At 41.9% G+C, this 13,942-nt stretch overlaps 1 protein-coding gene across 2 annotated transcripts in view; it reads left to right on the forward strand.

The window, feature by feature from the left end:
• prickle1b (prickle homolog 1b) overlaps window positions 1–13,669 on the forward strand; it is a 37,551-nt gene extending 23,882 nt beyond the window's left edge. For both annotated transcript variants that reach the window (XM_061714329.1, XM_061714328.1), the window contains exons 2-8: window positions 2,803–3,000; window positions 3,592–3,705; window positions 5,648–5,785; window positions 8,140–8,343; window positions 8,432–8,618; window positions 9,781–10,785; window positions 11,487–13,669. In XM_061714329.1, the coding sequence (XP_061570313.1) occupies window positions 2,815–3,000; window positions 3,592–3,705; window positions 5,648–5,785; window positions 8,140–8,343; window positions 8,432–8,618; window positions 9,781–10,785; window positions 11,487–12,454 (2,802 nt within the window). In that variant the 5' untranslated portion in view covers window positions 2,803–2,814 and the 3' untranslated portion in view covers window positions 12,455–13,669. The remainder of the gene's footprint in view (window positions 1–2,802; window positions 3,001–3,591; window positions 3,706–5,647; window positions 5,786–8,139; window positions 8,344–8,431; window positions 8,619–9,780; window positions 10,786–11,486) is intronic.
• The last annotated feature ends 273 nt before the right edge of the window (window positions 13,670–13,942 follow it).

Consider the following 13,942-nt stretch of genomic DNA (forward strand, 5'->3'; position numbering starts at 1 on the left):
TTTGTCTTTTTTTTTAACAAAGACCACCGTTGCGTTATTGCCAGGTGGTGACATGATGAAATGTGAGTTGCTGCGATTTTGACTCAGGAATCTGGAGTCACCTTTTCCCTTTAACGTGCAGGGTGAGACGGGGAAAGCCGAAGGGCAGACAGAAAGTGTGAGCATGATAAATAAAAGCCTGCCAGCTAATTAACTCGTGTAGTACGTTTACATAAAGTTGGTCAGACTGGGTGTAACTGGAGTAGTGTATTCAACTGGGGTCCTTTCTTTGTCCCATTATACATCCACGTGAAGGGGATCGATTCACCGAGCCAAGTACGCCACACTCCGCCAGGACAGGTGGAGAAAGCGCATGCTTTCAGCTTGTTAGCATCGGGCTTTTCCAGTTGATCTATTACACCACACACTAAAGCAACTGATCAATCGTTGGCTTAGCTGGTGGCATCAGACTGGAACCATGGCAAACGTTGAATGTTACTTCTAGAGACTTCAACCAGATTATCCTGGTGTTAACCTGACTTTGAGACGTTTGGTTTAGTTTGATTTCAGTCAGACTCTTATGCACATTTTAAAAACTGCAATTTCAGGTCAGAGATGCAACATCCAGCAGGACCAAAGAAAAGGAAAAACGTGTTGGTTTGATCCATCACGGGCCATTTTCCCTTAAATATGTTTCATTGGTGTATCCTGTTGTCCACAACAATTGTCCACAATAAAACAAAAAGTTGCAATAATGGGATATTTTTTCTTTCAAATGGTATTTAAATACCTATATTCACTGACATAAAGAGGTGTTTTATTAGATTCCATTAAAGGTTTTTTCATTTTTCAAGATCAAAATACCAGACCATGATTTAAACACTGAAAAATTAGGATTTCATTCTTTAGTCTTATACATTAGCTGCATGACATTAACTGCATGATTCTAGTTAACAGACCAGCGACAATAATGAAAGGTGTTTAGACAAATTCTTTTTTATAACTTGAACACAAAGTCCTCTGACTATCTAGTATTAATTTGATAGATCCTTCCTAATCACACAAGCGTCATTAAACTAGTACACGAAATAAGTTTAGGAAAAAAAAGAAGACCTCTCCATCTAATGGCATCGTTTACTGATCTTAAAGTTAGATGAGATAAAGCAGCACAAGCAAAGGACTGCTTCTGAGTGATAACATAATCTAACCCTACCATAAAACCTGATAGATTAGTAGCTGGGGAACAAAGCAATGGTCAAATACCCTTCTTTTCTGGTGATAAGAGCCGTGGGTTGACTTTTAACTCCCGTCTTATCTTTAAATTCTGCTCTCAAGCCTTGTATGCTAATATGTCTCCAGTCTTGTAACTGGGCTTGACTACATGGTGTGATGTAGTCAAGTCCCAGATAGATACATATATACCACTTACACATGTTTTAATTGTGCACACCACTTGGTAGCTTGATTTACAGCACTTTTCATGCTTGACCTTAAAACAGGGGTTAGGTTAATACAGTAGAAAGACAGCAAGTGAGCTTTTATATCTCTTGGCATTTTAATTCCTAATGTAGTTGGACCCCCAATCCACATCAATGGGTTTTATATGCAGCTGCAGAGTTAACTGGCTATCACATTCATTCACCTTATTTTAAGTGGTTGCTCTATAATCAAATAAAACATTCAACAGTAGCTATCACGACTGTAATATCCCTCTTAGTGCTGTTCATATGTAAAAGATCTCATCTACATACAGTTTGGAGGACCAGTGTGAAGTTTCTGTCTGTGTTTTACCCAAACAAGCCCCATTCTGGTCTCCATTTGCATGTCAAAGAGGCAGAGCAGAGCAGGGCTGGTAGGCAAGTGGCCTTTTTAACACCTTGAGCTGTGTTATCAGGCCGCCAGGGCTCTGGAGAGCAAGGCTGCTGAGATAAGGAGGCTACCACTGAAGGTAGGAGGGGATGCACACAACGGCAAGGCCTGAGAGCCTGCATTCACGCACTGACCCAGCTGTTATCAGCTTGTAAAGAGTCTGAGTAGATGCATGCTTGTTGTTTCGAAGGTTGTTGGTGCATACAGGATAATAGTGCAGTCAGTCATTGATTGAAAGAGCAACAGATGTTTTGCGGGAAGCAGCTGGAAATTTGTGATGAGTGGAGTGAAGTCAGAGTGCTGGAATCCTGGTTTGAGAAGCTCCAAAGCTTTAGCTTTACCAATAAGGTATGTGAGGGTTGCGTGTCTTTTAAATGCAGCACATTTGAAAAAGCCTGTCACTATTTTCCATCATATATCTTCTTAAGTTTGTCTGAAGTGTCTTGAGGCAGGGATCATTTTATCAAGCATGGTTCGGTAAAAATTAAACAAAGGAAGTATGACATAGCGCACTAATGGGATGGAAAAAACAACAGATTTGTTATTCTTAAGTGTGACTCAGTAGGTTTGAACTGGGAGCGGATTATAGTGTTATGATGAGGAGAAACTTTGCTCTATCTTCACTGTTTGTCCTCTGCTCTTCTCCTGTTTATTCAGCCATTACGTTAAACTCTTACAACACTGCCAGGATAAAAGCAATTATCTTTGGAGAAACAAAAATAAACGGAGGCGAAGAGACTGATTACGGACATTTACAAATACAGAAATACTTACAAGAAATACAAAAAAAAAAAAAAAAAAAAGCCAATCCATGTCACGAAGGTAAAATTTAAAACTTTAATGAAAGACAAATACACAAAGCAAGCAGAGGAGGGGTAAAGAAATAGAATCATTTAAAAAAAGGAAGGGTTGTTATGTGAATATGAGTCTTCAATTCTCCTTCCCTTGTTGCAGCGGCCGTGTGTGATGAACCTGGAGCGCAACGAGAGAGGGGAGCGCCCTCTCCCTCGAGGCCTGGACATGGAGGCCCGTGCTGGGGGAAAGATGGGGAAGATGTCGGTGGGGTTCCAGAGGAGCTCCACCTCAGACGACGACTCCGGATGTGCGTTGGAGGAGTACACCTGGGTGCCACCGGGCCTCAGGCCTGAGCAGGTAGAGCCTTTCTACCTAATTATTTCATTTGACCCTTTGAAATGTTGTGAAAAGTGTAAAGTTCTCAGAGCTAACTGCATGAGATTTGAGTTTAAATAAGGTTATCTGTGCAGACACGCTGTTCCAAATGTCGTGCAAGCAGATTAGTGCTGCATGCTGAACCTTAGCATCTGGCTGTGGGTTTCCTTTTTCACATTTAAATGTGTGCATTTGAGATGAACCTAGTTACAACACACTCGGGTGTATTTTTTCTTCATGCAAGTGCACAGCAGTAAACACTTTTTGCTCATGTTTCCCTTTCCCCTGTCAAGGGAAATTAACCAGGGCAAACATTAACATTTACAGTCCTTTGCTGTCTCCTTGTGTGTGGAGCGATTTCACAGTCAAGCGCCTGTGACTTGATAGAGATTGACATGTTTGGCCCACAGAGTCACACAAAAAGGACACACTTTGTCATGCCTGGGTGGGAGCGAAAGACTCTCCTCTCTTTCCGCCTGAAGCACCTAGACAAAGAAGTTACCCTTGGCTTGACTTGACGAGAGTTTGCGTTCGCTCGTCTGTTTGAGCTCACGCGTGTGTCTCCACGTCCAGGTCCAGCTGTATTTCTCCTGTCTGCCTGAAGACAAGGTGCCGTACATCAACAGTCCTGGAGAGAAGCACAGGATCCGACAGCTCCTCTACCAGCTTCCACCGCACGACAACGAGGTACGGAGAAACAGTAATAGTGCCTTTGTATGTATATGAGACGTATGGGAAAGAAACAAACCTCCAAAGCTGATGAAAGCTAATCAAAATAACTTTTTTATCTATATTAAATCCACTTTTACAGGACAGATTATTGATAATCATAGCTTCAGCATGTGAGCGTGGAGAGACGGGGATTACAGCAGAGTAGCCTTCAGCGTTTCAACAAAATCAAAGACTTTTATCAAAAAGAACAAGTTGTAATTCTCGTCTATTTCAAAGCGAACCAATAAGGAGCTCTGTTATCTTTGGATTCACGAAGGAATCTGGTTCACGTTGCATAAATAGTGACCCTGCAAGACCCGCAGTCTGCGACTTCAAATGTTGGCTTTACAGTCCTAAGGTGTTAAAAGATGTCGTACATTAATCTTTTAAATATATTTTTTAAAGTTTATGGTTGGCATAAAGAATGCTTTGTCCTTCTGTCTTCAACCAACGATGTATGTCTGCAGTAGAGAGTAACCCTACGCTATTACCCTCATCATCCTCAAGCCTGATGAAAAGGAAGATTGTTGCAACGTCAGTTATTTATCAGCTCCAATTTAAGATATCCTTTATTTGCTCCATTACTATGTAAATGAGAAAAAGAGTGGTGCAAACTCCAGCACTGCAGAAAAGAACCCACACCACCACCTAGCATAGGATTGTGTTCAGAATGACTGGAACAACTACATACAAGCACAAAGACGAAGGGGTTTATGTGTATTTGCAATGTAGATCCATAAATCGCTTAAAGCGTAGGAGCTATGTGTTAAAAAGTTTCCTGAAATGCAGCCTTGCAGAAGCTTAGCACCAAATCTGTTAGCACATGACAAGTTTTTACCCTAAATGTTGTTTTCGGTAACTGAAACTGAACTGAATCTGAACTTAATTTGAAAGAAAAACAGAAAACTAAAAAGAAATGGAGAGATTCCAATGGAAAGCTAATGTTAGTTAAACTAGCTTAGCCAACTGTTTGCCAGTGTTGCTGAGCTTAACAACATTTTGGTAATTTTACATGCAAAGTTTGACATTTCTGTTGTAATATGAGACAGTATCACAACACCATAACAATTATAATTGTGAATGCTTAATGGCAGGTAGCTCTAACTAATGAAAATCCTGCAGATAATTAAAATCTGCACAGTTAAGCTACTGGGGTCTTACAAAGCTACAACAGCAGCCTCGTTTCAATCCAGGCAATGAAAGGAAAAATAAAAAGTTTTTAAAAAAGCCCATGCCGGCCTCTTCCTTATAACAGCTTTATGGTGTGTTAGTGTGTTAGTGTTAGTAAAGTGCGTATTAGAGGATCTGGAGGAAGATGGAGAAGGGGAGCCTGGGGCTCTGACAGAGGTGGTCTCTGTGTGCACATGTTGAAGATACACAATAGTTAGACACACACGGGGCGCTTTATGGTCTCTGTCGGTGGACCTGGCTGCAAATGAGGCGAACTGCTGGAGGATTCCTTGCGTAGCTGCGGTTGGGAAGGATAAGCGCTGGATGAAAGGGAAAGAAAGAGACAGTGAGTGTGTGTGCATGTGTGTGTGAGCTCTCACTCCGGCATCGTTTACTGTTGTTTAGAGAACAGCCGAGCTGGTTGTTACGACAGTCCTTGTCTTTTATCTGAACATTCATCCCCATCTCTAAACACAGAGGAAGGGTGGGTGTAATCCGCACGCAATCCTTTCAAAAGCAGCCTCGGAGAGGAATTAGCTTTAATTAAACCCCTTTTCCAGCCATATATGGACTTCACGTTACACTCTTTCTCAAACTTGCAAAGATGAAAGCAAGGGGCATCATCAGCAGTAATGGGGGGATGTTTTGAAGTCCTCATTTAGCTATCTCTCTAACTATAGGTTCCCTTTGTAGCTGTAGATTTAATTTTTTTTGTCCCCCCTCCCCCCCATTTCTATCTTTTCAACAGGTGCGCTATTGCCATTCTCTAACGGAGGAGGAAAAGAGGGAGCTCCACATGTTCAGCACACAAAGGAAGAGGGAGGCGCTGGGGCGAGGAACACCCAAGATCCTCCCCAGAGCTCTCCAGCACACCCGCTGTGAAACCGTAGGTCCCACGCACACTTCCACGTTATAATAGTTACAGGAAAACCAACTGGTGGGTCTTAAATTATTTATAACATGCAGCTAACATCCACTATCCTAATCATGGCAGCCCGAGGCACGGTCCTGACAGACTCATACAGCCGTTTTAATCACAGACATAAACTTCCTCATTAGGGCAGGAAAGGAAACGGGGAAATTGGGAGGCTCACGTTCAAGCCGAGCAGAGAGGCCAGTTCCTCATGAGGAGTTCAGCCAATTTCCTGCCACCCATCTATATCACAGCATGAGAGACTGCAGAAAATGGTCAGGTTAATTAGTAATTCTTGCACAGTCTTACTATCCTGTTTTTTTTCCCAAAGCGAGTCACAGTGTGTGGCCGATAATCCGCATTAAGTGGTGTAATTAGATATGTTCAGTATGTGCAGCTGGTTTCAGGACAATTTATGGAAAACATGTATGAGTTGAAACCTACTTTTTTTAAATGATGAGTTCAGAAAATCTGGTACTTTGATTAATAATGAAACGCAAGAGTGGCAACAATCCTAAAACTTGGCCTCTATTGTCTCCTGATTCGGCTGTTTTAAAACACACCATTCAGCGGCTTTTAATCCATCTGCTCATATCTCTGAAAAACTTCCTGCACCAAACATAAATATTGGTGTCATGTGGCTTGCGCTGAATTTATCCCAGACAAGTTAGAAAAACCACATCCTCTGCCAGGCGTCCAGGAGGAGCAGATGAAGTGCTGCCATGTTAATTCCCCGCTGAGCAGGCAGATGCAGTCTGTCACCACTCAGACCCAAATACTAAAATGAAGGATGCAAGGTCAACATGCGACTCACTGGTGGACATTCATAGTGACATTAGACATCGTGCATTTTCACTACGAATGCAAATGCTATCTATTTTCAACCGCTCACTGGACTGTAAGACATATCACGAAGACATTTACGCAAATATACTAGCACTTCTCCAGTTTCCCTGTGTCTCAACTCTCAAGGACATGCAACACCCACATATCCGAGGCCCCAGTCTGCCCAAACTGGTAATAATGGCTAACAGCTGGGCATGCTATCCCGTAGCTGCCAATGGGCGTCTCTTAAGTATGCTAGTTATATAAAGGCTGCATGTTCAGACGTGATCTCCATGGAGTCATTCAAACTTTCCTTGGAAGACCAAGGCCACTGCTTTCTGAACGACATTACGGAACAAAGATGCCAACCAATGAGTAATTGATAACTCTGGGCCAAATTCAAATGAAAGGTTGAGTATAATTCTTAGCTGAAGCGTGTCCTGTTAGCTGTTTTAATAAAGCGCATACGCCACTGTGCTTACGTTGAACTTTTATGCAAGAATATTGTGTTGTACGACGGAGTATTAGGGCCAAACAAAAAAACAAAAAAAGGAAATTACGAGAATAAAGTCATAATATTACGAGAATAAAGTCGTAAAATTACGAGAATAAAGTCATAATATTACGAGAATAAAGACGTAAAATTACAAGAATAAAGTCGTAATATTACGAGAATAAAGTCGTAATATATTATAAATATATAAATATAACTTCACAAGATGCTCAATATTCCTCATTTTAACACAGGGAGAAGAAGCTCTTCCTGTTAGAGTTCTCATAAATTATATTCTCATAATATTACGACTTTATTCTCGCAACATTACGACTTTATTCTCGTAATGTTACGACTTTATTCTCGTAATTTTACGACTTTATTCTCGTAATATTACGACTTTATTCTCATAATATTACGACTTTATTCTATTACGACTTTATTCTCGCAACATTACGACTTTATTCTCGTAATTTTACGACTTTATTCTCATTATATTATGACTTTATTCTCGTAATTTTACGACTTTATTCTCATTATATTATGACTTTATTCTCGTAATTTCCAATTTTTTGTCTTAGTTTGGCCCTAATACTCCGTCGTAGTGTTCTTTATTTCTCTGGTAAATATAAACATGGCCCTATTCAAGAATGGTTGGTGTCACTAGATTCAGTCAATCAATTCTTAGCATTACTTTTTGTTGCCTTGTAAAATATCACATAGGATTTACTGATTTGTTTTGAACGCATCGTATTCACTTGGCATTCGCAGGATGACTGCCTGTTGTTTGATTGTGTTTTTCATTACGTCAATGCTGTATTTTGAACAGTGCCTTCTTTATTCATTCTGCATTTCTTCCTGGTCAGTGCCAACGACTGTTCTGGCCTATTTTCACATGTCATCCTCAATATCCTTAACATCTATCACCAGATTCATGAATGATTACATCAGCCGGATTATAAACCTAAAATATCAATGTCATGGATTATCTCTTGTTTGTGTTTGACAGTGCCGTGGCGGCATTAACGGAGGGGAGATGGCCATTTTTGCCTCCAGAGCTGGGCCGAGCCCGTGCTGGCACCCAGCGTGCTTTGTGTGTGCCACATGTCAAGAGCTCCTGGTGGATCTGATTTATTTCTACCAAAATGGCAAGCTGCTCTGTGGAAGGCATCACGCTGAGCTTCTCAAGCCACGATGCTCCTCTTGTGACGAGGTAAGTTGTACTGATAGGTACTCTTAGCAAACATGAAAATGAACCAGTTCCAAGCAGCATCGCTAATGGTATCCATTTTCGGATTTAGATCATCTTTGCAGACGAATGCACTGAAGCGGAGGGCCGTCACTGGCACATGAAGCACTTTGCCTGTTTTGAGTGCGGGACGATGCTGGGTGGGCAGCGGTACATCATGAAAGATGGGCGACCCTTCTGCTGTGGCTGCTTTGAGTCTTTGTATGCAGAATACTGCGAGGCTTGTGGTGAAAACATCGGTAAGCGTGAGAAAAATCTTTGCTGATGTTTGTGGTCGCTAGGGGTGTAACGATACACTAATCTCACGATACGGTACGATACACGATATTGAGGACACGATAACGATACGATACAATATTATAGCAGTATTTTTTTAACAACCTTGAATGAGGAACATATGACTGGAAAAAATTGTCTTTTATTTGAAAGACACAAAATACAAAACAATACTGTGTGTTTGCCCTATTGTTACAGTTTGTAATGCTTTATAACTGTTTAAGTTTTAAAGAGAAAGCCAGGCCAACCATTTTCCACAAACTGAACTAAAAGTAAATGTCAGGTTTGCATTATGCATCTTCAGTTTTATACAAGTACAAATATTTTGCCACAAACTGAATAGTTTCTCTCATGTATGATTTGACTTTTTTCTTTTCCAGAAATTATACAACTAAAATTAAATAAATAAATAAAAGTAAATAAATACATACAATTTTACATCATAAAAAAGATTGATTCATGCTCACCTTATAAGTGTAAGAGGAGATTTATTTTTGTTAAGAAAGTTATTTTGTAATTCAGGGTTCATTATTTTATAAATATATTCTTTATATTCTGTAAATCAGGGACTATAATTACACTAGTCAGTTAATCTGTAGTGGTTAGTACGTTTTAGATTGGGCGGAGTGATACGCCACAGTACGGCACTAGGTGTTGTATTGAAGTTCTAAAATCCTACACTGTTGAGGGACATTAAAGTACACTCCAACTCAGCAGAAGTTCCCCCCGTGTTTATCCTACTCACGACCCTAAAAAGGTTTAATTTAATAATAAGGTTAACTCTACGCCAGCCTTACATAAGTAAAAGTTTAGAGCTCAAAACGGGACCGCAAAACGGGACTAGTTTCTTCTGAGCGGAGTAAGATTTTGGTCCGCGCGGTCGGTGTCGAATGCACGTTTCTAGTCAACATAGAATAGATTAATATAAATAACCCAATATCGCGATACACTTTGTCACCTCCACGACACGTATTGTGACGTTTTTGTATCGCGAAATTTCGTGGCACGATATATTGTTACACCCCTAGTGGTCGCTTGAGGATTGGACTTTGATTTCAATCTTTCCACCCTTGAAACACAAGATCCCACTAATATGAGTCTTCTCTTTGTTGCTCAACCCTGTAGGTGTTGACCACGCTCAAATGACCTATGAAGGTGTACACTGGCACGCAACGGACCAGTGCTTCTCTTGTGCCCAGTGTAAGACGTCGTTGTTGGGCTGTCCCTTCTTGCCCAAGCAAGGACGCATCTATTGCTCAAAGGCCTGCAGCCAGGGGGAAGACATCCACGCCTCAGATTCCTCAGACTCTGCCTTCCAGTCGGCCCGTTCACGCGAGTCGCGGCGCAGCGTGCGCATAGGGAAGAGCAGCAAGCCTGGTGAGCAGTGGAGGCAATCGCAGCTGTTCAATCTTCCCGCCACCGTCCCTTCATACGAGAACAAATTTGAGGACGGTGAGGGTGAGAGAGATGCCGATAGAGACGGTAGCATCGATATTGTTGGGCGCAAGTTGGCTCACCTGGGCCTTGAGGAGGAGAGGTTCTGGAGGGAGCGGGAGGAGCACGATGCTGGCGGGGAGGAGGATCCAGAGGAGTGGGCCCAGCACGAGGACTATATGACTCAGCTCCTGCTCAAGTTTGGCGACCGGGGATTGCTACAACAGCTTCAGCAGCCGTCCCTAAAGTCGCCCAGCCCTACCGGTGACAGAAGGAGGCTCATAAGTGTGTCCGATCCCTGGCTAAAACCCGATTCTACATCCGTGGGGGTTGGCGCCTCCTCCCCAACGCCTGCCAGTCCCACCCAGAGCCAGATTTCCAATCAGTCTCGAGCCAACAGCCTCAGCCCCGGGTTGATAGACAAGCAGCACCTGCCTGAGATGTACTGGGCCCAGTCACAGGATGGACTGGGAGACTCGGCCTACGGGAGTCATCCAGGTCCTGCCAGTGCCAGAAAGATCCAGGAGCTTGAGTTGGACCAAGATCGGGACCCGTCTGGGGTAGGAAGACAGGCCTTCTGGTCGGACAACAGGCAGTGGTACGAAGACTCTCTTGAGTGTATCGCTGATGAGCTGAGGAAGGTTGAGAAAGGTTGTGGAGACTCCATGGACTCCCTGGCGCTCTCAAATATCACTGGTAAGGATCGTGGTATTCATATGGCTTTTCTTGTACCTTCAATTAGTGATGCACCGAAATGAAAATTTGTGGCCGAAACCGAAACCGAAAATAATAATAAACACTTGGCCGAATACCGAACAATACCGAACATGGTTCTTCGCAGTTTTTCATTTATTTTGCCAATTTTTTCACCATTGCATAAATCAAATAAATTTGATTTAGGCATGCTTTTAAGAGAAAAAAATCTTTTACAAAATTACAAGGTAGAAAACATTTGTTGAACATAAAAAACTGAACATTTTTTAATTTCCCAGCATTTCTTAAATATTCCAGCAGACATTATACCAGCAAAGAACAATAATTTAAAATAAATAAATTAGCAAAATACATTTTTTGGCCATCTTTGAGCTTTGAAAATTGATTTATGTTGTTTTGGTTCCACTGCTGGTGAATGTTAGGTAAAATTCTTATGTGGTTAGTTTTTGGTTGGCCAACGACTTATGTGGTGCGCAACAGTTACGGAGCGGCCAGTCTATTTATATTACATAGCGTTATTAATTGTTCGTTTTTTTTTCCCACTTATTCCACCGAACACCAAAAGTGTTTTTTTTGCTATTTTCGGCCGAACAATTTCGGTTACCGAACAATCGGTGCATCACTACCTTCAATACATTTTAAAAACCTTCTTAAAACATATATTTCCTGTTCACTCTCCTCAGGTACATCAGTTGATGGAGATACCAGGGATAGACCCGTAGTCTACACAGTTAATGCCATGCAGGGTCCGTCTGTGGTAGACGACTGCGAAAAGATGAGCAACATGGGGACATTTAATTCTTCACATCATCACCACAGTGCCAACTCTCTCAACCTCAACATGGAGAAGGGCATTGACGAGGCAGAGAAAGAGGTGGGGCTTGCAATGAGGGGAGGCGCACATGGAGGACTTCACGCGCTGTCTCCACTCTCTGACGGTGTCCCTCCGTCCTTTGTTCAACCCCCGGCTCTGAGAAGGAGCAAGTCACAATCCAGGCCCCCGCAGATGGTCAAGTTCTCAGAAGACACTGTCGACAACGGATATAACGATGACTTTGAGATCAGTATTACGAAGCATCCCATGAGCGAGAAGCCGCAGAGAAGGGCTTACTACCCCGAGGAGATGGGCAGAGAGAGAAGCCGCTCCACGAGTCACCACGGGCGCAGCAGGCCGCATCACCACCGGCAGGGTCGGCACCACCGGAGCCGCAAAACCCGCTCGGACAACGCCCTCCACATGATGCCCGTGGAGAGAGTACAGAGGCCGTTTGAGCCCCAGCAGCCGGTTCTGGTCAACCCTCCACGCGGGCCCATGCACCTGCAGCATCCCTCACACATGCTGCCCCTGGCCTACTCCCAGACCCGATCTGACTATATGCTTCGGAGCGCGGCGCAAAACGACCCACGCGTTGAACATTTCATGGGTCTCCACAGAGATGAGGAGGACTGGTGTTCTACTTGCTCTTCTTCGTCATCAGACTCTGAGGAAGAGGGCTTCTTCCTGGGCCAACCCATCCCTCAGCCGAGGCCTGCTGGGCGGTACTACGCAGAAGACTACCCGACCAGGGTGACGGCCCTCACCTCCCTGAGCCACGGCTCACGGACTGGTCGGCGGAAGAGCCACCGCTCTAAAAACTGTATTATTTCCTAATGCAGAGTATTTACATGATAAATCTGCACTGCACCAAGCAATACTGTAAAGATGTTGTAACTATTCTGTGTACGGTTTACACGGATCACTTCTGATGCATATCATACCAGGCCAAAGTCGGGTGAAAGAAGACGTTCTAAATTGTAATTAAGAGTGGAAAAAACAGTAGATCAGAGGAAAATAAAGTGTGGAAATCACCTTTTGCATGAGTACAGTCTAAATAATGGTTTTTACTGAATTTTAGCACTAAAATGATGTATGGACCAATATGATTGCAAGCCTGTCTTTAAACCAGACCCAAATGGTGTAAAGTTGACATTAAACCAATTTTCTTTTATATTTCAGCTTTTGTCATGTTTTTGCTAGCCTGGCCAGCCATACACATTCAGTCTAAAGTGATTCTTGGGAAGAGGGTCTGGTACCCTTCCCATTCACAGCTATTTCTCTCGGTACACAATCTACCAAGTCAATCGCAACAGGGTAGAAGCACCAAGAGCCACTATTTAAAACAACCAAGAATTGCTAATAACACAAGTATTTTCTTACAGAATCCCTCTATAGGCATTTACAAGTATTCCTGCTCCACTGCAGACCATCATGGATCTCTTTCATACTTTTCTGATTGGTTCCATCCAACAGCATCCAGAGTTTTTGCATCGGTTGACGTTATCCCTTGGAAATCAAAGCTTAATTCAAATGAATCAGACTAAAACTTTATAATGAAAATGAATAGAATCAAGATGGCTGGCTAGGCTATGTTTTTTTTTATGGTTTATGCTCAGTCATGTTTTCAGTGGTATGTTTGTGCATAAAAAAAGGCAATGCTTTTTTTGTACAGGAGTGGATAATTCAAGTAGAAAATAGAAATGACCAATTGATTATTTAATTCTCACTAGTGCAAAATGAAAATGTATATACTAAGTTAAGATTTTAATACTGGTATTTTTATATCCATGTTTTAAGAAATCCTTTTATGATTATAAAATACAAGTTATAGTTTACATGTGTTGATATTCTATAGGAAACAAAAAAAAAAGAAGCCACTTCATTCACAGCAAGTTGCTATATTATTCCCTAATAATTTCAACGCGGCCATTAATATTCTCTCTGTTGGTGTACAAACTTAAGAAAAAAAAACAACTGGCAGCAGCTTCTGTATTTCCACCAGGTTACTACCATTGCTCTGACATTAACAAATAAATGCTTTGTGTTGTACAGGCACTTGTAATCCATTTTTTCCCCAACGCATCAGTAATGCTCTGTTTGGGTAATTCACCTGTAACTAAGTTGTAAACCTGTATGCCAGATGTATCATATTTGATACATGAATTTATGAGACCTCCCATAATCAAAAAAGGAAGAAAAAAAAAAGTGTGACACCAAAAAATTGCCAAAAATATAAGCAACAAAATAAAAGTACATACACTTACCTGATTCATTCATAACGATAGGAAAAAATTACAAAATTGGAAGTGTTTTTCAGTTTAA

Source organism: Cololabis saira, chromosome 23 (assembly GCF_033807715.1).
Source record: "Cololabis saira isolate AMF1-May2022 chromosome 23, fColSai1.1, whole genome shotgun sequence".
NCBI lineage: Eukaryota > Metazoa > Chordata > Actinopteri > Beloniformes > Belonidae > Cololabis > Cololabis saira.